The sequence below is a fragment of the Chlorocebus sabaeus genome, chromosome 21, assembly GCF_047675955.1.
Source record: "Chlorocebus sabaeus isolate Y175 chromosome 21, mChlSab1.0.hap1, whole genome shotgun sequence".
In the NCBI taxonomy this organism is placed as follows: Eukaryota; Metazoa; Chordata; class Mammalia; order Primates; family Cercopithecidae; genus Chlorocebus; species Chlorocebus sabaeus.
The window spans coordinates 11,732,336-11,759,702 of NC_132924.1; the positions used below are offsets into that span (position 1 = coordinate 11,732,336).

At 35.7% G+C, this 27,367-nt stretch overlaps 1 protein-coding gene across 1 annotated transcript in view; it reads right to left on the minus strand.

The window, feature by feature from the left end:
- The window catches only part of SPMIP7 (sperm microtubule inner protein 7), a 63,199-nt gene extending 36,436 nt beyond the window's left edge, over positions 1-26,763 (minus strand). Inside the window, exons 1-2 of the mRNA XM_007981350.3 lie at positions 26,010-26,763; positions 17,649-17,746 (exon numbers count right to left, since the gene is read on the minus strand). Of these exons, the coding sequence (XP_007979541.3) occupies positions 17,649-17,746; positions 26,010-26,559 (648 nt within the window). The 5' untranslated portion in view covers positions 26,560-26,763. The remainder of the gene's footprint in view (positions 1-17,648; positions 17,747-26,009) is intronic.
- Positions 26,764-27,367: the final 604 nt, after the last annotated feature.

Here is a 27,367-nt window from a genome sequence, read left to right on the forward strand (position 1 = left end):
GGAGGTTGCAGTGAGCTGAGATCATGCCATTACACTCCAGCCTGGGTGACAGAGCGAGATGCCAGCTCAAAAAAAAAAAAAAAAAAAAAAAAGAACCTTGGATAAATTAAATGTAGCAGTGTTTAATTGGACAGAAAAGAAAGATTCGTGAACAAGGTAGCACTCAACACAAAAGCCATTCAGAGAGTTCCACTGCAAAATGTGGGCAGGGAATATTTATAGCCAGGAAACAGAAGTGACATACAAAAATAGTCTACATGGTATAGTTCCGTGTTTGCCTTAGTTTAACATGTTTTGCTGGTTTGCAGCCTGTGATTGGCTGAAAGCTTGGCTGCTATGATTGGCTGCAACACAGCTGCATGTTGTAAGAGTTTACTCACAAGTTGTTAGGTTGAAGTTGGTTCACATATAATTTAGATTACAGTTTATTACATATGTAGGTTAGTTTCAGGCCAAATCTAATTTAATTTAACAATTATTCTCTTTTGCTCAGCCACTCAATTTTGAGAGAGTGACCAAAACCTTAGCACTGACACTCCTTTCTGTCACCTTCATAATGGACTTGTTTGGTCTCTGTATAAAATTCGCAATTCATTATATGAAATTAGTTGGATGATTATGTTTTCCTCATGTTTTTGTTACTCTAACTGTAATGAGATCTTTTGATGTACAAAGGATGGCTATAAATGAACATTTATGATTCTTAAGGGATATAACACACGAGGGAGACCACTATAATGGCTATTGGGAGGATAATATAAAGAAAGAGAGGAAGTACACTATTTAACAGGAATCTCTCCAAACTAAACTCATCAGAACAAACAATTCAAAATTCAAGCAATAAAGACAGTTCAGCAGTATTTAAGTCTTAGTGGTCATAGGCTGTGTTTGGGGTGGAGTGGCAATTAAGAACAATGGTGTGTCGTAAAATGGTCTGATTTAAAGAGATATCTATTTTTGTAGTTAGCCTGGTAATACCAATCGTAGTAATCTGCAGATGATTAAATGAAACATAGAGATGAGAAAATCTTAGACTAGCCAGCCTTCCCATCCACCATTCGGGACGCCTACAAACCAGCTGTTAGCTACTTCCATAAACACATCATGTGTTTCTTTTCCCTGACAAATGTCCATAGTGCATTCGGTGGTAGTGTCTACAGGAATAGCAGTGTTGGCTGCCTTTTAAATTAAGCTTTCTGTAGTAGTAAAACTAGGGGGAAGATAAGTACAGCACTCAGTTCTGTTTAGCACCACATGCAAGATCCCAACATACGCCAAGAAGAGATCTAACACTGTATGGTGTTCCATTAAGTGTTTTTGCTGAACATGACTTTTTATTAATCCCCCTTCAGGAGAGTGGCTTCTTCCCATTTAAACCCTGGAAAATATAATTGGCTACAAATTTCAAGATTTTCTCCCAATTTATGGATTACCTTCAAATTCCATACAACTGGCACCATCTACCAACAAGAATGAGCATCCAGGAACCTCATTAGAAACTTTTCTCAGTGGAAAGTAACTTATCTTCATTCCACTTTAAGGTTAGTATTAATTTTGGTTATTGATCACTTTGGCCTTTGATTATGGAAGGTATTATTGAAACTTTCAGAGAAAGCTATTTGGAAGACAGGAGTGAGCCAGACCCATTAGCAAGATATGAACCAGCAAGGAGGCAGAACAAAGTAAACAAATTCTCCTCAGACCCAATGTATCTGCAGGCCCCCAGGAGCTGGAAAAGAGGGCCACCTGGTGGCATGTGAGCAGAGGCTAGTTACACTTTTTCACCCATAGGCCTACGTAGCTCCTGAGCCAGGTTCGATGAGTAATTTATTTTCTGTGTGTAGTCCCTTTAAAGCATGCTGGAAGGATGCATAACCATATTCAGTGGAACAAGACCTTACTGGATTTAGCCCAGTGACATCATACAAGCAATTAGTTGTACCCCCATAAGTGATCCCCAAATCTTGAGTATTCAATGCCTGGAAGCACAATATACCTTTTATAGGCATCACTCGGATAGGTTTTTTTATATTTGGTAGCCATTCTGTTATTAACTGGAAAGGTCAGAGTATTGTTTTCAATAAGCACAGGAAAGCAAGTAGCAGTCATGTCTAGAATATCAATTTCCACTCGAGGTTTTAGCATGACTGCCACTGGTAACACAGACAAGTAGTGGCATTAGTGGAATCGCTTCCTAATTTGGGGGCATTAGGTACAAATTTAATAATTGTTTTGGTTTCTTACTGGAGCATAAGCCTTTGCTAAAGCCATCCACAAATTACAGTCCATGGCTTTTCCTGTAAAGAAAGGGAAGGATTAGGATGGCAGAAATAGAAAACAGAGGAAAAAGGATAAGGTTTTCGGTTTTCATGATGTCAGAAAAATCTTGATCTATGGCCTTAGGGTAGCTGTCAATGTCTAGGATGCCATCTGCTTCTGGGGAAAAGTTTTCCTGGTCAGGTTTACCTTCAAGTCTCAAACAGGTATACATTTCCAGAAGCTTGGAGGGGCCCTTTTGAGTTGTAAGATGTGAACCCAAGGTTAAGCCTTTGATATTTTACTGCAGCACTGATGGCAAGTAGAATTTGGTATGGTCTCTTCCAATGGGGATAGGACCATGGGTTCAATGAGGTCTCTGATGTCATTTTCAGAAGATCCAATCTCCAGGTTCTGGGTTTTCAAAGGTTTGGTTGTTCTCAGTCTGTGGGTCATGGAAGATCTCCTTTACCTCGTGAAAATACACTTAAACATAATGCATTAGGAGAATGGAAGATACATGAGGTTCTACTATTAACGGCATATGCCTTCCAGGAACTTATTCCATAAGGAGTCAATCGATGTTTTCAATTGGGGGTGGATATGATGACCATTAAAGCCGAGGTAATATCTTTGGCCAATGCAATCAAATTGATTTAGTTAATTTTGCCCATTTCAGCTGTAAAATGTTATTTATCTTTTGACCTTTCCAGAAGACTAAGGGTAATAGGGACAATGGTGATGACATTGTGTGCATAAGCTTATTCAACTGCTTTCTAAATTGTCCAGTGAAATAGGTTCCTCTGTTGCTGGAGATTTCTCCAGGGATGCTCCATAAAGGAAATACTTTTTAAATAACTTGTTAGTTACCATCATAAGATCAGCTTTCCCAGATGGGAAAGCTTCTATCCATCCAGGTAACATGTAAATATACTGATATCCCACTGAAAATGACAATTGAATAAAGTCCGATAGTGAAAACACACCACCTGAAGTTTTTATTGCTTTCACAGGATTATGAGTTTGACAAACCAAACATTGGTTATAAGCCATTTTATCAATGTGATAACAGTCACCCCACCAGTGTTTGTTCGTAATTTGGATCATGCTATCTGTTACTTGATGAGTTGTAGAGTGAACAGCTTTGTGGAGTGCAGAACTTTTAACAGTGGAAGCTTCAAGGACTCAGGAAGTACCTGAAGGAAGTATTAGGTACCCATCTGAGAGCTCTTTGAGTTCACGTTTAACACTGAATTTACAGCCTTTCAGGTATCAGTTTTGTTTTTCCAAGTCAGGCACACTTAGCAGTTTGTTAAATAGGTCACCATAGGTGAGTTGACTTTGATCAATCTTGTAGAGTTTATTCAAATTTTATATCCTAACAGTTTCAGCACTAGCTGATTAGCATAGAAATCTGTCAGGGAATTCCTTTGATATTCAGGTTTAATTTTACAGCTATGACCTTCAATCTTAATAATGGCAGTTCGTGATGATAAGAGGATAGCAGAAAGGAGTGCATTTGCTTGGAGACTGTTTTTAATGGGAGGGGGTCCCCCTCTTTGTTTCTATAACATGTCAAAATCATGGACTACTCCAAAAGCATATAACTATGTGTATAAGTGTTCACTGACTTGTCTTTAGCTGTATGTACAAGCTCAGGAGAAACTGACTTATATTGGGTAAGAGTTCTCTTCTGTATTAACTCATTTCAGGTGATAAGATCATACCCTGCCTGGTATTTTCCTTCTGACTTTTATAATAAGACCCATCAACAAAAAGTATCAACTCAGGATTATCAAAGAGATTATCTCACATATGAACATGAGGAGCCACTATTTCTAACACTACACTCACAATTGTGGTCTTCACCTGCATGAGGCAGAGGTAGTAGAGTAGCAGGGTTAAGTAAGTTGCAACATTTTACATAGAAATTAGGAGATAGGAGAAGAATTCCAGAAGATGTTAATCTATTTGCTGACAAATGCAGAGTTTGAATGGAATTTAATATATATTTTTTGCAGTGTGCAAGACTTGCAAATAAAGCTTGTGTCTTAAAAGCGGCTCAGATGAAGCTACCAATTTGGCTGCTGCTGCTATTCCTTTTGAACAATTAAAATATGCCTTAGCTACTAAGTCCAATCACAGGCTATAAAATGTGATTGGCCTCTATTTTCCTTCATGTGTTTGAGTAAGTACTCCTAATGCCTGAATGTTATTTTCATGAATGAACAGGGTGAAAGGTTTAGCATAATTTGGAAGTCCTAAAACTGAAGACTATTGTAAGGCTATTTCCATTTGCAGAAAAGCCTGCTCATGGCTGTCTTCTCAAGGTAAAGGCTCTGATACTGAGTTTCTGGTAAGCTAATCCAATGGTGAGGCCATTAGGGCAAAATGTAGGACCCAGCATCTGTAGTATCCTGCAAGCTCGAGAAAACCTCTTATTGTTTCTTTTAACTGTAGGCCAGGAAAAATTTTGAGTAGTTTTTATTCTCTCAGGCAAGAAGAGAATTGCTTCAACACTCAGGTTATGTCCTACCAAGCGAACAGTTTTTTCTTAAAAACAGAATTTTTTCCATTAAAACGTTGTGACCCTTATGGGGCCAGCAAGTTGCCATAAAAGGGTATTGAATTTCTCCCCTCTACTTAAGAATATTCTTAGTTATTTCTGATTCTTTGTTTTTATGTATCTATTTTTTAAAGAACTTTTCAAAATCCCACAAAAATACAGGTAGAATATTGATTTAGATGGCATTGAAACTGTTAGGAAGCTCTAACTTTTTAAACATTTTAAGTTTCCAGTCCAGAGAATAGCATATTTCCCTGTCTGTTTAGGTTTTAGATTTTCTCTCAACACATTTACTAGTTTTGCCATAGGATTCTTGAATATAATTTCATAGATTTATTACTCAATAGTGAATAGGTTTTGATACAATTTTAAGTGATAGATGAAATGTTTTAAAACTTTCTGTTTCTTGCTGATATTTAGAATATAATAAATGCATTTCTGATAATGTTTATTTCTGAAAACCTTATTCAGTTTCTTTATATCATAGTAATTTAAATGTATAGGCTGGAGTCAGTGGCAGATTGGCTGAGCTCAGGAGTTCCAGACTAGCTTGGGCAACATGGGGAGACCCTGTCTCCACAAAAAATACAAAAATTAGCTGGGCATGGTGGTGCATGCCTGTAGTCCCAGCTACCTGGAGGGCTGAGGCAGGATGATGGCTTGAGCTAGGGAGATTGAGGCTGCAGTGAGTTGTGATCATGCCACTGCACTCCAGCCTGGGTGATGAAGCAAGACTCTGTTTTAAAAATAAAATAAGGTAAAATAAAATGAAAAGTAATTTAACTACATATTTATTTGGATTTTTACATATATAATCATATTATCAAGAATAACCATGTTGTTTAGTCACCTCTAATTTGTATACCATTTTTATGTTTGCTTGATTGGGCTGGCTAAGAACTTCAGTGCTTAGGTGAAAGGAGGAGGAGAAAAGAGGATGTGAAAGAGGACATACTTGCTTGAGACTGATTACAGAGGGGAGGCTTTCAACATTTCACTGTTTAGTATTGTTTGATTTACCTTTTCACAGACTTCCATTATTAAAGGATAATGTCAATCCTATTTATCAATTTTTTTTCATATCTTGAGATGAGTAAATGACTTGTATTTTAATCAGTTAACACAATGAATCACATTTACCCATTTTCTAAAGTTAAGCAAACCTTACATAATTGAAATAAACCTAACTTTATAATGATGTATTAACCATTTGTATATTGCTATATTTTAAATGTGCATATACTCTTTTATTTTTTACCAGGCATCTTTTATTATTGAGTTCTAGTTTAATTTTGTTCCTATCAGAGAACATCTTTCTATAATTTCAGTTCTTTCGATTTCATTTGATTTGTTTGATATTCCAGAATATAATTTATCTCAGTGAATGTTCTGTGTGCCATTGTTATTTATATCGATTAGATCAAGTTAGCTGATTAATGTTTTTCATATGTTCCATATCCCCCTGTTTTTTCTGTCTACCTTTCCTATAAACTGCTGAGAACAGAGTTTTGAAATATCTACTAACTGTAAATCTGCCTTTCAGTTCTATCAGTTTTTTTTCAAGTATTTTGAGTTCTGTTATTAGGTGATACACATTTTAAATATATTTTATGTACATTTTATGGATTGATCCCTTTCTTATTGTAAAATATCTGACTCCGTCGTAAAATTTCTTGTTCTGAAATTCACTTTGATATGATTGCAGTTAGTTCTGCATTAATTTGACTAGTTTTTGAATTATATATATTTTTACATCTTACCTTAAACTTCTATTTATATTTCACATGGTTTTCTTGTGCTCAGTGTATAGCAGGGTCTTAATTTTTTTTTTTTTTTGGGTCACCCAGGCTGGAGTGCAATGGTGCGATCTCAGCTCACTGAAACCTCTGCCTCCCAGGTTCAAGCAATTCTCCTGCCTCAGCCTCCTGAGTAGCTGGGATTACAGGTGCCCGCTACTACGTCTGGCTAATTTTTGTATTTTTAGTAGAGACAGGGTTTTACCATGTTAGTCAGGCTGGTCTCGAACTCCTAACCTCAGGTGATCTGCCCGTCTCAGCCTCCCAAAGTGCTAGAATTACAGGCATAAGCCACTGCACCCGGCCAGGTCTTAGTTTTTTTATCCAACTAACAATTTGTGACTTTTAAGTTCATTATATTAAATTCTGTTTAGCAGTGGACATAATTTGGTTTAAATCTGTTTTATTCTATTTGTTTTATCTACTCTATTTTTCTTTTGTGTTACTTTCTTTTGCGTTAGTTAAGAACTTTTTTTAATTTTAAAATTTCATTTTATCTCCTATTAGCTTACTACGTATACTTTAAAAATTTTTTTTTCTTTTCTGTTGTTGCTATCTCTCTAGGATTTATAGTATAGATATTTTACAATATACATCTTTAACCCCAGGGTTTACAGGATAATAATATATCATTCCAAAAATAGTGTAAAAAAATTTAAACAGCATATGCTCATTTTCTTTGTTGTCCCTTATACTACTGTCACACAATTTACTTTTTTGTATGCTATAAACCTGAAACACATTACTATTATCGTTGCTTTAAACAGTGATACTTTAAAGAACTCCAAGATGAAAAATAGTATTTTATATTTACCCATCTGTTTACCATTTCTGTTAACCTCAATTTATTTCATTGTGTAAACTTGAATTTTCATATACATTATTTTCTTCTGTCTAAAGAAATTCCTTCAGGTCTACTGGCAGTGCATTCTTTCAGCTTTGTTTTTATAAAAATGTTTCTATTTTGCCTCTAATTTTAAATATTTTTATTGTTAGTTAATATCTTCTTAGTTTCTTTTATTTATTTTCGTTACTTAAAATATGTGCATTTATTTTCTTCTGGCTTGCACAAACTGACAAAAAGCCAGAAGTCATTCTTACATATGTTTCTTTGTAAATATCTTTTCTCTAGTTGTTTTTAAGATTTTATTTTTATCACTGTTTTTCAGTAATGTCATTGATGTGTTTTGGGCATAATTTTAAAACATTTTTATACAGATTGAAATTTGTTGAACATTTTGTGTCTTCAGATTTATAATTTTTATCAGCTAGGGACAATTTGTGTCATTGTGTCACCAACCTTTTTTTTCAACTCACTTTTATTCTGAGACTCCAATGCATGTATGCTAGATGTCTTACTAGATACTGTTCCACAGTAACTGATGCTTTATTTTGAAGTTTTATTTTTTCTCTTTTCATTTTGAATAGTTTATGTTGCTATGTCTTTATTTTTACTGATCTTTCAGCATGGAAGATCTGCTCTGTTCTTAAAACTACCAACTTATCTTTTACTTCAGATGTATTTTTCATGTCTAGAAGTCCGTTTGCATTTTCACATCATCCCTTGTTATCATGGTTATGACTGTCTCTATGATCTGAACATATGAAACAGATTTGTAATAGCTGTTTGAATACAATAGCTGCTTGGTCTTTTATGTCTATCACTCATAGGACTGTTATTATTGACTGAGTTTTCCCCTATGGGTAGTATTTTTCTGCTTCTTTGCATGAAAAGTAGTTTTTTTATTTTTCAAACTGATAACTTATTTTGGACTTTAAGTTGTTGGTTGGTTGCTGGAAGTTGTTTTATTCTTAAGTTTTGGATTTTTTTCCAGCAAATAAAGTAATTGGAATCAGTCAGGTGCTTTTAAAATTTGAGAAAGTCCAGAGCAATCTTTAAAGTTGAACTAGTTAAGCCTGACTACAAAGGTAATATGCTTTTGAAGATCTGACCTGATGTACCTATGTACTATAAAGTGTTTTATTCTAGTTTGTGGGGACATAAAACATTCCCTGCTCTGTTTGAGTTTCAGGGAAAGCTTATGCCCACTTCTTTACAGTGGGTTTTTCCTTAGCTTTAGCAGTTCCTTCTTTTGTATACACAGATCAGTACCCAAAGACCTGAGCTATCTCTTCTGCATATTTCCAAAGCTCCACTGCTCCTCCACATCCTCATAACTCCCTCTTTTCTGTCCTCTTACCCTGCAAATTCTCCATTCCTTGGTTTCTCAGAACTCTAATCTCCTCTTCAATCCAACAGGAATGTAAAGCTATGTTTGGGTTTCACTTTCCTGGACTGTGGCTTAAAAACTGCCCCCTCAGGAAGCAAGCTGGTGTAATTGTAGGGCTCACATTGTTAGTTTCCCTTCTTTAGAGATCCCAGTCTTTCAGTGCCTTTGGCCAGTGTCTGGAAATGATTTTTTTTTTTTTTTTTTACAATTGGTCCAGTTTTCTATTTGGCTAAAGCAGAAAAGTAGCTTGAGTGCCTGTTACTTCATCTTCTCTAATTTATTCATTACTTTGCTTATCATTTTTTACTTTTCTTTCCATGCTTTCTTTTGATTTACTTTGCTGTTCATTTTGTAGCTTTTCATTCACCTGGGAAGGGTGCTACTGGCATCTAGTGGGTGAGGTCAGGGGTGCTGCTAATCATCCTACATTGCACAGGATAGTCTCCTTCAGCAAAGAGTTATGAAGCCCAAAATTCTGACCATGCCAAGGTTTGGAAACCATGGTTTAACACACTCTGTTCCACTGTTTGGTTTTTGTTCTTCAGGAACTCCAGTTATATGTATATTGTTTCTTCTTTGTTTATCTTCCACTTCAACCACCTTCTCTTTAACACTTTCAAATATTCTTTATCTCATATTCATTCTCTTGGATGTTTTTTCATTTTTTATTCAATGTCTTTTATTACATTTTTGTTTTTTTCTGTTTTTCCTTTGCACCATTTAATTATTATTCCAAGATAAATTTTTATTATTTGTTGTCACTATTTTATTTGTATCTAATTTTTGGAGTTCTGTATGAAGGCAGACCTTTATAATCTCAAAGGTTTATTTGAAAATATGTAATTCAGTTTGGAGTGTTGTAGTACAATGTTTCATTTACTGTTAAATAGTTGATGTGGGAGTAACTGTCTTCACTAGATTGTTTTGATTCTTGTTTTTAGTTTCATTACAGTTGGTTGAATTTTGAATAGATTTATTTTATTTTCTTCTATTCATTTTGTGGATTTTGTGTGGTTTGTAATATTTTTAATTTAATATTGCTTTCTCTGTCAGTGTAGCAAAATACAATGTCATGTTGATACAGGAGCTAGAAACAAATTGTTTAATCAGATAGTAAGGGCAACAGAGTCCTTGGCAGGGTTTCCCTTTTAACAAAAAGCACCACCCAAATAATTTATTTTCTAACAAAGATCAGCCTGAAAAATCCAGCTGCAAACATAGATAAGCAAGCTCGAAGCTTGCATGTGTGAATGCCGACAGCTGTGCCAATAGGGAAGGGCTACCTGGAAGCCAGGGATATTCAACACGGAGGCTCCATCTTCCCTTTTCTTTGTCACCACGCGTACAGTAAAAAGCAAGCAACAAGGTGCCAGTCAGGTACAGAACCCATCTACATAGTAAGATTAGGGTGGCAGTGGCCAGATTCTCATGTGCTATGCAAATGGCACATCTGGTTCAGCCAATTTTGTGTGCCCTATGTAAATCAGACACCACCTCCTCAAGCTCATCTATAAATCCTTATGAATTTCACTGCGGAAGTAGGAACCCATTTTCTCCAGGACCCCTCTCTGCACAGAGAGCTCTTCTCTTTCTTTTGTCTATTAAACAACCACTCTTATCCTCACTCTGGTGTGTCTTAGTTTTCCATGGCCATGGGAAAACAAACCTCGGGTACTACCCCAGACAATGACACCATTTCAATATATATATGTATCATATATATGATAATATAATGTTATCATATGTCATATATAAATATATAATATACATTTTATATATGATTAAGATATTACATATATATTTATTATATATATTAGTTGATGATTTACATATTATAAATATATATTTTACATATTATATATTAGATTATGTTTTTATATATAATCATATATTATGTAATAATATATAGTAATATATATCTAATTATATATTATAATATATAATAACATAATATGATTATATATTATATTATGCATGTTAGATATCATATTAGTCATAATTATATATTATAATCTATATCACATAACATATAACATATTTATATATAATATTTAATATAATATATGATGTATATATTATATATGATGTATATATTATAGATAATATATGATGTATACACATTATATATTTATATAATATGTAGTATATATTATATATAAATATAAGTATATAATATATCAAATATAAAAGTGGTAAATATTATATGTAAATATAAGCATATATATCAAATATATAAATCTAATGTATCATATATAAATATATAAATATAGTATATAATATGTAAAACTATATATCAAATATATATAATATATAATATATAAACTATATACAACATATTAAATATGAATATATTATATATTATATATTAAATATATAATAAATACAAATATATATGTTAGAACTCCTGTTGTAATCTATTATTGCTATGTAGAAAAGATCTGTCAAGCCTTTGAAGGTAATCTGTGTTTTTTTCCCCACCTCTGGCTGCTTTTAAGATATTATCACTGATTTTGGTTTTATGAAGTTTTTCTCTGGTTGATTAGGTCTTTACTTTTTAAATTCTTCTGTATTTTACTGCACTCAAATAATATTAAATGAAGAAATTTTACATTTTTAAAAAATTTATCAACTTTTTTCATGTTACTACATAATTAAATAGAAGCTTTATTTATTCAGATTTGGAATTACAAAATATTCAAATTGACTACAGCAGAATTGATCCTCAATTCTCAGAATTTTTTGAATGATTGTGTACCGAAAAATCCAGTATAACTTACTTTATTTATTCATCAGTTCTTTTATTCCTGAGATTCTTATAAAAAGTATTGCTTTATAAAAGTAATAGTGTTCTAAATTTGAGAATATAAATTAACATTATTTAAATTAATGTCAATGTTGTATCAACAATATCAATGCTGTATCTATCAGTAATATCACATCAGAAAAATTACAGCTTATTTTACCAGCTTATTATTTTGGGTTATTCTACATATGTAGAAATTATTAAATTGCAATTTGAGGTAGCTATATTAAAAAAAAAAATCTCTTTGATTCTGACCCTAGTAACCAAAACAATTACCTTATTTTAAAACAGTATTGGCCTGGCAGGGTGGCTCACACCTGTAATCCCGCACTTTGGGAGGCCAAGGCGGGAGGATCACTTGAGGTCTGGAATTCGAGAACAACCAGGCCAACATGGTGAAATCTGTCTCTACTAAAAGTACAAAAAATAACCAAGCATAGTGGCACATGCCTGTAATCCCAGCTACTCGGGAGGATGAAGCATGAGAATTGCTTGAACCCAGGAGGCAGAGGTTGCAGTAAGCCGAGATCATGCCACTGAACTCCAGCTGGGGCGACAGAACAAGACTCTGTCTTAAATAAATAAATAAATAAATAAATACTGTGTTAACTTGATGAAATGCTGCCTCTGACACTTAAAGGAAAACATTTCTTATTATTCTTTAGGCTAATAGTTATTTCATGAATGAAGTTGTGTTTATCTCCTTTTCTAAAATAAAAATATTTTCAACATAAAACTATTTCTGAGACATAAATAGGTAAATTCCAGTGAAAATGGTTCACACTTCGTAAACAAGTAGGCCATGACAACATTTTATACATCGTAAATCAATCTTAATGGGGAGGCCTTATTCACCTTTATTTGAAAAACGTGGTGCAATACTAAAGCTACTGGTGTGAGGGTGCTTAATTAGCCAGAGGCAAAACAAGCCTGAAATTAAATGCTAGTAATTTATGTTAGTTTTCTAAAATTTAAACAGGTGTCTAATAACAGCAGCTATGATATGACCAGTCTAATGTGCTAAGAAGTGTTTTGTACTATACATCAATCCATATAATTTACTTGTGTCCGAAGAGGCATTTTACAATCCAATCCCCTAAATTTTGATAACTAAAATAACTACATTATGGTCATTTCAAACTTCTATTGAAATGTCATTAACTTTTTTTCTGATTAATTAGCTACATGTTTCAAACAGATACAAATTTACATCTTAAGTAGTATGTTTGAAACTGATATAGTAATTTCTAACAAAAATATCAGGGTAGGTATAATCAATGTAAGTATCACTTTTTATAATAACTCCCATCAGCCTGAGTCATCATAGTCTGAAATTCACCAGTTTTTATTGCCCTTTATCAAAGGGACAGTTACTTTTTCTAAACCTGTGTTTAAATCTTCTCTAGCAGTATCTGAAATTTATGTCATATTTTCTACAGTTCACGTTTGTTGACTATTATCTTGGTATGCTATATTGTGATAATACAGCATAATCTTTCAGGGGAATCTAGGTTTTTCTCTAATATAGTATCTCTTCCACTTTCTGATTATATTCCTACAAACTCACTTGTACGAGTTATGTATCTTCAGTTTCTTTATAAAATGTTTTCATTTCCAGGTACTCAAATTTATCATCTACCTAATATCCTTGCTGTCTATCTTCACTTTCGAGTGGCTATTTTCTTGCTGGTGCATCTTCTCTCTAATTGCTGCCTTTTACATGTTGTGTGTCTACTATTTCATAGAGAAGGGACTAAATTTGCTCTTTGATATCTTTACTATACTTGAAATCTGATTGAGTTGGAATCTCTACTTCTAACTCTAAATGTTCCTTAGTTTCTTCTAATAAAAGTAATCACATTGAAGTAGAACTTCCTTTATGTCCTAATAAAACTTTAACATTATCCATGTTAAGATTCTGCAACACCATCAGCATCATTCAATGCCTCAATTTCCAGAATTTCTTCATATTTAACAAGACCTGACAAAATATGGCTACTGATGTCCAGATTCCAAATAATGCAATTACCATAATCTATGTTGAAAAATGAACTTTCAGATTTTTCCTTTTTCCATTTTTATGTTCTCCATGTTTTGCCTCCTTTAACTTGAGACTTTTTCTGCCACTACTCTTGGTGATGGGGCTGAATGCTTCTGTTGCTGTCACCTTTGGCTTGTTTATTTGGAACCATAACTCATCCTCAATGTACAGCAGAGAATGTGAGGGGGTGCCTCAGGGAGCTATCAGAAATAAACATTCAGTGGATACAAAAATCTTATCTTAGCTTCTGCTCTATTTCTTCTCTCTTACACTTCTGGGATTCCAAATAAGCATGTGTTCTTTTTTCTCTCTATATCTCCTAGTTTTGTGGATTTCACTTCTGTATTTTTCATATTTTTGTATATTTGTGCTTCATCATAGTTTCTTCTGATTTATCTACCAGTTCCCCAATTCCCTCTGTAACTGTGTCTAATCTATTACTGAACTCATCTATAAAGTTCTTTTGTTTATTGTATTTTTCAGTTCTGGAATTACTTTTACCCCCAATTTTCTTTTCTTTTTGATATTTTCTTTCTGTCTTTCTTTCTTTTTCCTTTCCTTTCCTTTCCTTTCCTATCCTTTCCTTTCCTTTCCTTTCCTTTCCTTTCCTTTCCTTTCCTTTCCTTTCCTTTCCTTTCCTTTCCTTTCCTTTCTTCTCTCTCTCTCTCTCTCTCTCTCTCTCTCTCTCTCTCTCTCTTTCCTTCTTTTCTTGTTGAGACAGAGTCTCACTCTGTCATCCAGACTGGAGTGTGGAGTACAGTGGCACTATCTCAGCTCACTGCAATCTCTGCCTCCTGGGTTCAAGCGATTCTCCTGCCTTAGTTTCCCAAGTAGCTGGGACTACAGACATGTGCCACCACACCTGGATAATTGTTGTATTTTTAATAGACATGGGGTTTTGCCATGTTGGCCAGACTGGTTTTGAACTTCTGACCTCAGCAGATCCACCTGCCTTGGCCTCCCAGACATGTGCCACCACACCCAGATAATTTTTGTATTTTTAATAGAGATAGGGTTTTGCCATGTTGGCCAGACTGATCTCCAACTCCTGACCTCAGGTGATCTGCCCTTCTTGGCCTCCCAAAGTGCTGGGATTATAGGTGTGAGCCACCGTGCCTGGCCTAATATTTGTATTTTTAGTAGAGATGGGGTTTCGCCATGTTGGCCAGGCTGGTCTCAAACTCCTGGCCTCAAGTAATCCTGCCTTGGCCTCCTAAAGTGCTAAGATTACAGGTGTGAGACACCATGCCCAGCCCCTCCCCCAGTCTTATAATTTCCATTTGTTAATTTATAATTTTTTTACAAAAATTGTGAGCTCATTTTTTTTTCTCCTTGAATATTTTATGCATATTTGCAATGTATGGACTCAATGTGTGTCTGTTTCTGTTTTCTTTCATTTCTGCTGATTCTCACTCATAGCGTACTTTCTCCTTCTGTGTTTGGATACTGTTAATTATGTGTTGAACATTACACTTTAAAAGTTTTTGGCTGGGCGTGGTGGCTCACACCTGTAATCCCAGCACTTTGGGAGGCGGAGGCGGGTGGAATGGCGTCAGGAGATCGAGACCATCCTGGCTAACATGGTGAAACCCCGTCTCTACTAAAAACACAAAAAATTAGCTGGGCGTGGTGGCGGGCTCCTGCAGTCCCAGCTACTCGGGAGTCTGAGGCAGGAGAATGGCATGAACCCGGGAGGCGGAGCTTGCAGTGAGCCGAGATTGCGCCACTGCACTCCAGCCTGGGCGAAAGAGGGAGACTCTGTCTCAAAAAAAAAAAAAAAAAAAAAAAAAAAAAAAAGGTTTTAATAAAAATACTTTGAGATTTAATAAGATAATATCTTCCTTCAAAGAAAAATGTTGTTTACTTCTGTCTGATTTCTGGAAATGAGAGCAGTAGTCTAGGATCACCTTCATCCTAGTTCAGGACTGGAAGTTTTCTTGTTTACTTGGATTAAGCTAGGCTGCAGTCTGTTCAAGTGCTCTCTACTATTGACCTATCCTTACTTGTGGGATTCAGGCCTCCAGGTATTCAGCCCACAGTCATAGGTGTTTTTCATGGATCAACTCCAGCTTCTGATCTTTTACTCCTATGAGACCACCAAAAGTTCAAATCAAACTTTTGGTTGCCTCTTCAAAAATTGCAAATTCTTTCAGTATCAAAGTGGCCCTAAGTGCTGGCTTAAATTTTAGAGCATCTATCCTCTTGTTGGCCTAGTAATTTCTCTCTACCTTATTAGAAAAAAAGAACATTAATCCAGTTGTTTTGCCATTGGAAATACTGGTCCATATTACTTAGCTTCCACTACTGGAAATAATACCTAGATTTATTCACTGCTATAAAAAGTCTAAACTTATTTTAAATTTAAATAAGTATGCTAATAAACCTTTCCATGACAAGTTCCTACTTCAGAATTCTAGTTTTAAAATAGTTAAAGCATGGAATCTTGCCATAAATTTGTACCATAGATTTTTTTGGGCAACGAGGTCTTCAATTTCTTATAAGGTTCGCTATGATTTGCTCTCACAGGATTTACCTACAGGACCAATGGATCTTTTGATAAGAGTTTTAAGATAGAATAAGTAAAACTAATAAATAAAAATTTTCATTACCCTTGCAATCACATTATGAATTTTGTCTAAATTCAGAATAGCCTAGAACAGACAAAATTGCCACTATTTCTAATACCATAATTTTCTTATAAAAGAAAAATGTATAGGACAAAGAAAAACATAAAGTCCTACCATGTGTGTGACATCCTGAGTAAAGGAGGCATTGAGGACACGTACTTTAAATGACTCATGCTCTTTGTTTCATGGCCATGTACTGTAGTACAGCTGTTAATATGTGAGAGGTATGCCCCATTTCCCTTTGTGGTAAACTAGAAAGGGTTATTGTGAAGGAAAAAGTGAGAAAAAAAGAAATCAACATGGCACTATATGGGTAAATTCCCAGGCAGATGAATTTTAGAAGAAATACATATAGGAGTTACAGAAATGGAAATTGATTCTTTACAATGTATTCATACCTTTACTGCTAATGAATATGGGTTTTTTTAAGGTAATAAAAATCTAAAATTAGATTGTGATGGTTGCACAACTCTGTGAATATTCTAAGAACATTGAATTGCACACTTTAAAGGCCTGAATTTTATGGTGCATGACATATAGCTCAATAAAGCTTTTTTTAAAAAATATTTTTATATCTCTGTGTATGTCTTAGGAGTCTTTAAGCATCTCAATTTAAATGCCAAGGATTTAGAGACTATAAAATCTACACAGGAAGATGAGTAAGAACATAATCCTTAAATTCTGAAAAATATTTACATTAAAATTTTGGTTTTATATTTATTATCTGTCTTATCAAAAGTCAGTTACTCAACATTACTGGGCTTCTGTTTTCTCAAATGATATGAGAATAACAACACTACTGGTTAAGGAGCAGGGATTCAGACAGGATTGTTGTTTAAGTGATATATTGTGGGAATGCCCTCAGGCCAAGGGGAGTGAAGACAGTAGAATAGGAGAAGGAAAAGAAGTTAGTGAGAATGCAGTCTCAGCTGCAGAGTAGTATTTATCTGTTGCCCTAAGAAGTCAGTCAGTCACTGACCAAAATCTGAAAGAGACAGCATGAGAAGGTGCAGTCCTCTAGTCTTGCGGCTGTTAGCCTTTCAGTGGTCATCACTCATTGCTACTGGGAATAGACACACTTGCCAGTGAAGGGAGTCTGTGATGGGCACCAGCTGCATCTACTACTCACTCTTCCCCCATGTATTGTAGGAATAATGCAAGGTAATGCATAATATACATTGACTGCAAGGGTCTGCACAATACCTGGAATATAAGAAGAACTATATACATAGTAGCTATTCATTTAGGGCATACAATATCTAATAACTAAACAATGAAATAAACGAATTACATATATTGTATAATAACACCCAGCAAGAAAATCTTACTGCACATGTTGCCTCCTCATCAAATGTAAATATGTGACTTATTGAGCGTCCTTCATGATGAGGTTGTAAAGGAGTAACTTTCAGAGGGCTTGTCCAACCTGAAAACACAAAACAAGTGAATGGGATTTTGGTTAAAACCACAATAAAAGTTCTTTTTCAACAGAAATATTTACTGTTAGAAGCTAGACTGTGTGATTGTAATTCATTTTTTAATGGATTACTTAATAACTTTTCTGGATCTTTTAGCTGTGAGAACAGAATAGCTCTGGAATTTCTATGTGAGCCTAATGATAATAGCACAGAATCACTTGTTATTTCTTACTTATTATTGGAAGATACCTATTTGGTACTAGACATCGATGTATGTGCACACAGGCATGTTGGGGATGGTGGTGACACAAGGTGAGTCTGGTTATTATGCAGATAATTCATGTAATGATAGATTAGAAATCCTAAAAGATTAACAAATATAAAAAGCAGCCTTCAAAAATATTTGGTACACTGTAACTGGAAGCTTTTATATAAAGATGAAAAACAGGGCTCCTGGTTTTGAGGCGTCCATAAGCAAATAGAAAGTACAAACATATAAGTAGATAATATCAATATGGTGTGGCAATACAGCAATAGCTGAGCTCAGAGTGCTGTGTGGGTGCATAGGAAGGATACCTAAGAATACCTAGTCCAACCAGTTTGTCGGGGCTTAGGGACATCTCCTCAAAGATAACACCTGATCTAACCCTGGCAATTAAGCAGAACTTGGATGAAAAAGGAGAAGTAGAGGAAGGGTAGTTGTTCCAGGAAGGGAAACAGTATGTGCAATGGTAGTCCTGCTCTGCGAGAGCCTATTAATGTATATAGAAATTAAAATATGTTAGGTATAGCACATTGTAACATGGTAGATAGGAAATGGTAGAAGATAAGCAAAAGAAATAGTGCAAGGTCAGGGCATGAAAACCTCGGACTCAACCTGCAGATGAATTGCCCTTGAAAGATTTTAATAAGAGAGATTGATTACTTTGGTTTGGGCAGGTGACTAGCATAGGTGAAGAACTGCAGTGCCTCTGGTAGTTTCCATAGATATAATTTCTCTTATCCCATGGGGGCTTCTGACTTGGTCCTCTACCTCATAGCTTTGTTCCACGAATTAGTCCAACTTGGCAAAACGTAAATTTAAAAGTTAAAATTTGAGATCAGGATGGACAGCACAGAGATGTTGAAGCAAGAGAGAGATGCATTATGAGAGGTGCTTAGGGAAGGATAGGAGCTCCACGGTCATCTGTGGGTGCCACTCTGGTGGAGCTCTATCACAGATGCCACCTATCTAATATTATATATTGTATATATAAATATTATATATGATCTTATATACTTACAAGTATATACATTATGTATATATGTATATACTTGCTTGGGTTCCAGAGTGACCTTCCTGAGTTATTTGACCCATCTGAGCCTCATTTTCCTCACCTTTAATGACTATTGCCAGAGTCATAAAAACTATAATTAATGAATACAAAGAAATAAGCAAACTATGGCATGTAGTTTAAGTGCTCAACATGTTTATTAATTAACAATTAGTGGTTGTAATATCATTAGTATTTTTAGTACTAATGTAATAGTGTTATTTTCATGATGATGATAATGATGATGATTGATGATAATTCAGTCAATACTTGACTGAGAAACTCGGGACAGAATCTGCAATGGGGATTTGCAAAGGAGGAATACAGAACAAGTGGATGCTGGATAGTCTGTGGGTTTAGAAGGGCCAGTTAGAGAGTAGAGTATCAGCGGACCTCAGTGCACCATTGTCGACTTTGAAGCTTGAGGCAATCACATGAGTAGGATATGGGTAGCCTCTAGGAGCAGACAGAGTCCCCTGGCTGACAGTGCATGAGGAAATAAACAGTTTAGATGGAAGAAACTGGATTCTGCAACAATCTGAATGTGCTTGGAAGTTGATTTTTCCCCAGACCCTCTAGATAACACCTTGATTTTGGCTTTATTTATTTATTTATTTGAGACAGAGTCTCTCTGTTGCCCAGGCTGGAGTGCAGTGGCACGATCTCTGCTCACTGCAACCTCCACCTCCTGGGTTGAAACAATTCTCCCACCTCAGCTTCCTGAGTAGCTGGGATTACAGGCACATGCCACCATGGCCAGATCATTTTTGTATTTTTAGTAGAGATGGGGTTTCACCATGTTAGCCAGACTGGTCTTGAACTCCTGACCTCAGATAATCTGCCTGCCTCGGCTTCCCAAGGTGCTGGGATTACAGACATGAGCCACGGCTGCATCCGGCCAATTTTGGCATTATTATCATCATAGATTCTAAATAGAAGACCCAGATGACATTCCCCAGACTTCTGATCCACAAAACTGTGATTGATGGGCTTCACTGTAAACTTTCCAGTTTGTGTCAATTTGTTACAGCAGCAAGAGAAAACTAATACAGACACAGAGGTGAGAGGCCAAAGCAAAGGGAGCAAAGGAATGCTGAATCCCATGGTCATTTCAGCTTTAAGAACCATGAGGATGATTCTGTCTGTGACACAGCTGGACAAAGGAAACTCTCTAGAAGTCTATTGTGCCAAGAGCAACAGGATGGCATTTTGTGGTATCTATCTTATTTGGAGCCATTCAAACAACTGCTTTGAAAAAGCAGGAAATTAGAATAATAAAACTTGAATTCTAATGTTAAGACAGATTAGAAAGACTCTGGACAATGAATTACACCTCAGAGTCATCAAAAGTCTAAGTATGAGGATATCCTTTCCTCCACTCTGTTTCAGTATCTACTATTTGAAAAGCAAACAATTCTAAAACCTAATGGCTTAAGTCAACCATTTATTCTCTCCCGGAATTCAGAAGATAGTTGGGGGTGGTTCTTTCACATGGTGTCAGTTTCAATAGCTGCAAAGGTTCAAAAATGGCCTCACCCACATGGCTGGCAAGTTGGTATTGACCATTAACTGGGGGTTTAGGTGGGCATACTAGCAAGTGTCTTGTATTTGTTTCTGTGGGCATAGGTTGGTCTTTCACAGGATAGTGACTGAGATCCCAGAGAAGACTCTGAAGAGGACTAATCCCAATGTGCAAGTGCTTATCAAGTCTCCATTTGCACAATGCTTACTAACTTATAATTGGCCCAAGCCAGTCAAATGTCCAGGCCCAATGTCAACATGGGAAGTAAACAGAGTTTATTGGCAAGCGTGGCAGGCACATGCAGGAACAGGGTGAATTGCTGAGGATCACTTTTGGACGAGCTACCATTCATCTCTTCTTCATAACTCACCATCCCACTTCATCACTTTCATACCAAAAAGTAAAAGTCAACTCTTCTGTTAAGGAAAGCATTATAGTATTTTCCTTACTTCTTAGGAATTTAAAATGTTTAAAACCATGATCATATTTTTATTGTGAGAAGGATTCATGTGTAACCTATAAAATGATATGAGTTTGAGGGCATCTGCCATGAATCCTATTTTCCCATAGGCCCTGTTATTTTTATTGTAAAATATCATAATATTGTGCTTTTAAGGAATGCAAAAACTATTATAGGAGAAAAATTCAAGAACCATTCTATGTATTTTGTCTTCTTCTTCATGTATTTTCTACCATCTACTGGTTATATATAGGTTTTCATAACACCTAAAATGCCCTTTGTTAATGGTCTTACTTGAGTTATCTTTCTTAATATAGCTAAAGTAGATCATGTTTGTTGATTTTTAAAAGGACAACTATAGGTTTAGTTGTTTCTACATGTTGTTTTTCTATTCTCTATTTTATTTATATGCACCTAATATCAGAGATTCAAAATACATGAAATAAACATTGACAGAATTGAAGAGAAAACTAGGCACTGCTACAATAATTATTGGATACTTTAATATCCACTTTCAGTAACAGAATGATCAGACAAAGATCGATAAGGAAATAGAGAACTTGAACAACACTATAAAACAATTTGACCTAACAGAACAATTCACCCAACAACAGCAGGATATACATTTTTCTCAAGCACACATGGGACATTCTCTAGAATAGAATATATTTTAGGCCACAAAACACTTCTTTATAAATTTAAAAGGTTAAAATCATACAGTGTCTTTTCTAGTCGAAATGAAATGAAACTAAAAATCAACAAAAGAAGGGAAACTGGAAAATTAACAGATATATAGAAATTAAACATGATGCCATGAAACAAAGGATCAAATAAGAAATCATAAAGGAAATGGGAAATTATCTTGAGAAAAATGATTTTTGTTTCTTTTTTTTTTAGACAGAATCTCGCTCTGTTGCCCAGGCCATGATCTCGGCTCACTGCAAGCTCCACCTCCCAGGTTCACGCCATTCTCCTGCCTCAGCCTCCCGAGTAGCTGGGAATACTGGCGCTCACCACCACGCCTGGCTAATTTTTTGTATTTTTAGTAGAGATGGGGTTTCACCATATTAGTCAGGATGGTCTCGATCTCCTGACCTCGTGATCCACCTGCCTCGGCCTCCCAAAGTGCTGGGCTTACTGGCGTGAGCCACCATGCTCAGCTGAAAAATGAAAATTTAAACAACAAGATTTATGGGGAATGACCTTAGCAAGATGGCAGAGTAGGAAACTCTGAACTTCCTCTCCCCAATTAACAAACTGATTCGGCAGCAATTCATGAACAAGTTGCCTTTGCGAGAAATACAGAAACTAACTGAAAGGCTCCTGCACCTTGACAGAATGCAAAACAGATGCACTGAAGCTGATATGGAGATTTGAGTCACCCTCTTGCAGATTCCCTGCCCCTGGTGCAGTACCAGACAATCAGGAAGAGATCTCCTAGCTCCCATATTCACTCAGGATGTTCTCCCCTCGATTGGTTGCCATGTTTAGCACCCCAACTTTTCCAAGGGGGCTCCCCAGAGGACTGGCTTCTGTCTTGCCAGTCCTGGAGCCCTGAGGGGTCTGGTACAATCTAATGATCCAAGAGTGAACAGAGATTGCATTCTGGACTGGTAGATAGTACAGACTTTCCCATATGCTCAGCACAGAGTAAGCAGATTTTAAATAATCCTCGCTTTCAGCCCCAAGAAAATGTTGATTCACTCATGTGTTCAGCCCCCCAACTTCTGGGTAGTTGCCTAAAGAACTAGGATTTATCTTACCAGTCCTGGAACTCTGATAAATTCAACATAGTTTAACCCCCTGGGGGAAGACGGAGAAAGCAGACTGGGCTTGTAGATGCCACAGATCTAGATCTAGAGATAGTCATCATAGATCCAAGAGTTGATTCAGGACCACAGCTTCTCTGGGGCTGCCCCAAAAAACAGTATCTGTCTTACCAATCATGAAACTCTGATGAATCTGGCACAGTCTAGTTGCCTATGGGATAATGGAAATGGGAGTTTGGGCTAGTAGACACCATAGCTCACCCCCTCCTCAGCATAGAGCAAGTGAACAAAAATCCCATCTCTCAGATTCCCTTGGGAAGGAAAACAGTTGGCAGAGGTTCCCAAATCCCTGGCCAGGCTGAAGGGTGAAGGTCTTCTCATTTTCAAGACCAGGTCATGAAGAATGGAAGAAGTGCCTGTTTTGTCTAATGTGCGAACACCTCTACAGTCAAGGAAAATGAAGAATTAGGCAAAGACTCTCCAAACAAAGGAAGAAGATAGATTTTCAGAAACCAATCCTAATAAAATGGAGTTAAATAATGTACTCGACAGAAAACTGTCACAAAAAAATGTTCACCAAGGTCAAGAGAACATAAATGCAGGAACAGATAGACAGCAATACAATAATAGTAGGATATTTTAGTACCTCACTTTTAATAATGAATACAACATCCAGACAGGAGATCGATAAGGACATAGAGTACTTGAATAAAACATAGGCCAAATAGACCTAATACACACAGAAATTTTGGACATATACTACAACATGGGTGAACCTGAAGGACATTATGGTAAGTGAAATAAGCCAATCACAAAGGACAAATAATATGTGATTTCACTTAAGTGAGGAAACTAAAGTAGTCAAAATCATAGATGACAGAAGATATAATGGTTGTTGCCAGGAGTCCACAACTCCTGGCAGGGAGGGAAATAGGGGGTTGTTTAATGGGTAAAGAGTTTCAGTTTTGCAAGATGAAGTGAATCCCAGAGATGGATGGTGGTGATATTTGCACAGTATGAATATACTACTTAATACTAATTAACTATAAAGATGGTTGTGGTGAATGTCTGTATCACCCCAAATTCGTGTGTTGAAGCCTAACTCCCAATGTGATGTTATTTGGAGGTGAAGCCTTCGGGAGGTAATTAGCTTTAGATGAGGCAAAGAAGGTAAGACTTCCATGATGGCATTAGTGTTAAGTAGAGGAAGGGAGACTAGAGCACTCTCTGAGGATGCAGGGAGAAAGAAGCCTTCTATAAATTAGAAAGAAGGTCTTCGCCAGCAATCAAATATACCGATTCCTTGATTCTTGGCTTCCCAGCCTCTAGAACTATGAGAAAAAATATCTGTTGTTTCAGCCACCCAGTCTTTAGTATTTTGTCATGCAATGTGACTTAATACAATGGTTTAAAAAAAGAAAGACATACAAAGTGGTATCAATATTGATATCAGGAGGCCAAAGTGGAGGACAATCAAGGAAGTGACAATAGACAGGCTCTATTTCTTCTGTGATAACAAAGATTGGATCATCTACTGCAATGAGAGGCAGAGTTCTATAAAGGATTTGAATATAATTAGAATAAGTTTAGAAGAGTTAATTGGTAGATGATAAAAAGAGGCAACTGGATCAAGAAAGGAAGTGCTAAACTCAGTAAAAGGTCTACACAAGTTTGGAACGGGGCAAGAAGAAATCAGCAATATCATATTTTATGATCTTTCTTTGATATTTGTGAAAGTCCACTGAAGAGCATACCGGTGTGTGATGAAATTAATTCTGAAATGTCCGTCTTTATGAAAATGTATTAGAAATAATGTGTTTTTAGGTTTAAAACCTGAAAGTACTTATCATTTACAATTAATGATTGTTTCCAGGATGTACAGAGTCATTGAAAGCCTAGGACAAATTATATTGAACTCTGTCCCCAAATTGCAGGTATTACTTTTTGAAACTCTTAATAGCTAATAATAATAGCTACTATTAATGAAATGTTTTATCAGGTTTCAGGGATTCTGCTAAGCACTTTACAAGTGTTCATTCATTTGATTCTTACAAATGTATAAAAGAAGTACTATTATTCCTAATTTATGTATGAAGAAACTGAAAATTTTGGACTTCTTACAATCTGACATTAATTCTTTACTTTAGGTATTTTTACATGAATTACATAAAATGGCCCTTACTATTATCTTATGAAGTTTTACTCTTAGGTGAATTTTACAAGTGAGGATACACAGGCATAAAGAGAATAGTAACTAGCCCCGGGTTGTACAGCAGCTTAGTTTTTTTGCCAGAGTTCAAGGCTAGATAGTCTGAGTATAAAGCCTGTTCTCTGAATTCCTCTGTTTCACTGATTCAGGCAGTGAAATACATGGGATAGATGAGCTCTATACTTGGTTCTGACTTGGTGGTGCAAAGTCTGTTAACACCATTTTAGCCCTATGTTAGCTTTGCTAAATCATTTCTTCAACCTATCATTTCTTGGAATAATGTTTAAAAGTCTTCTTCCTATAGCATCTGGTCCTTTCCTTTTCACAAGCTAAAAAATGTTGATCTTTTTACATTCCTGTCTGCCAGACAGCTTTTATACAGGAAATAGTACCTATGGCTTTCTTTTGGAGGTGTTTCTTATCATTTAGAAGAACTTCATTTACAGGAGTTCTTACAGAGAAACCACATGGTGCAGATGTCAGTAAGGAGTCATCAATCCTGCCTCCATGGCTGTGGAGCCATTTATGCAGCTTGCTGCATTTCAGCTTCTGTTCTTATTGGAACCAAAAAGTTTATGTTCAAGTACTTAAATTTTTCCCATTTTATTTCAATCCTTAAAACTAACTCTTTCATAGTCATCAGTGAATTAATTCTTTCAAAGCAGAGAGACAGATAAGGAGAATTCTATAAAATTATCAAAGTGATACATAAATTCCCCTGTGGTAAAACAAGCTTAGCCATATATCTAGAATAAATAATGTTATATAATCTGTGTGAATCACTTAATGAATATTCTTTTCTTAAAGAACAAATTTTCTTTTACAAATAAGTTTATAAGGTTTATCATTCCTTTCTTATATAATCTGTAATTTAAAAATAAAACCTTTTTCACATCATTGTAATTTTGTAAATTTAACTGCCTAAATATTGAATCTTATGTCCATACTCTCTTCCCTCGAGTATTTAAAAAATATAAAGTTGATGTCACTTCATTTACCTCCAAGTCTTGCTCTGATAGAAATGTCCAGTACTCCCCTGGAATTCCATTTCCTGTTCTGTTGCAGTTCTTCTGATAGAATTTTTTGCCTTTTTATTGTTTGAAATCCTGTGTCTGGTCTGGAAACTCGATGTTGAGGTTTCACATCACTAAAATCCACTAGGGTTGGTATGGTTCTGCCAATGCCAGGATTTAAATCAGCATCACCACCAGGACTCATAAACCCTGAACAGGAATCACCTAAGGTCACATCATCCCGAAGTGGAAATAATGGATAATGTGGCCCATATGGTGGGGGATAAGGATAATGTAAATGATAGTCTGGCAAAACTGAAGGGGGATAAGGGTGAAATTTAAGAAAAGCAGGGTTGCATTTCTTTTCAAATCTGCCATAGTTATGTCTGTTCTCAAGACCTTTCACAAAAGGCATGTTCATTTTTCTTAAGAGATCACAATAGTGTGGGTAATCTATATTCTCAACAGTTCCTGAAAGGATGGACCTTTTAGAAATACTTATCTTTCCAGGTGTGTCCTGAATCTCTACATCCATGGTCTTTCTCTTTAGAAGTTTTGATAACTATAAAGTATTTATGATAATTCCTTTATCTTTAACTATATAAACTCTATTTCCAATAACTCAAGATCGGTGTTAAAACTAGTATAAAATTGACTCAGCTTTCTAAATGTTGGCAGATAATTTTGTTTTTCTTTTTAAGGTAAATATTTTCCTCCACCAAAGGAAGAATAGGGCAATGAAGGAACAGGACAGAAGGAGAAAAAAGCAGAGCCCTTGTTGCTTGGCAACGGCTAGAACTCTTAACACATTGAACCATTTATTATGTACATCATAATTTAATTCTTAAGAAAAACAAAAATAGCCTCGGTACTAATATTTCCATGATACTTTTCTCCCCAGTGCTCAGGAAAGCTGTGTTCATTTACTTATTTTAAAATTTTCAATAAGTTGGTATTTATGGGTATAAAATATATTTAAGGAGGGTAAATAAAGCAGTTAATTCAGTGACAATATATTTCCCAAAAGTATATATGTGACTACAATTAAGTATTTATAGATATAACACTTGCTATGTAAATAACTGTAAATATAAATGCACTGCAAAATACAAACATTACTAAAGTTAAATTGGTATATCTAATTTTTTTTTTTTTTTTTTGAGATGGAGTTTCGCTCTGTTGCCCAGGCTGGACTGCAGTGGCGCGATCTCGGCTCACTGCAAGCTCCGCCTACTGTGTTGATGCCATTCTCCTGCCTCAGCCTCCTGAGCAGCTGGGACTTTAGGCGCCTACCACCATGCCTGGCTAATTTTTTGTATTTTTAGTAGAGACTGGTTTCACCG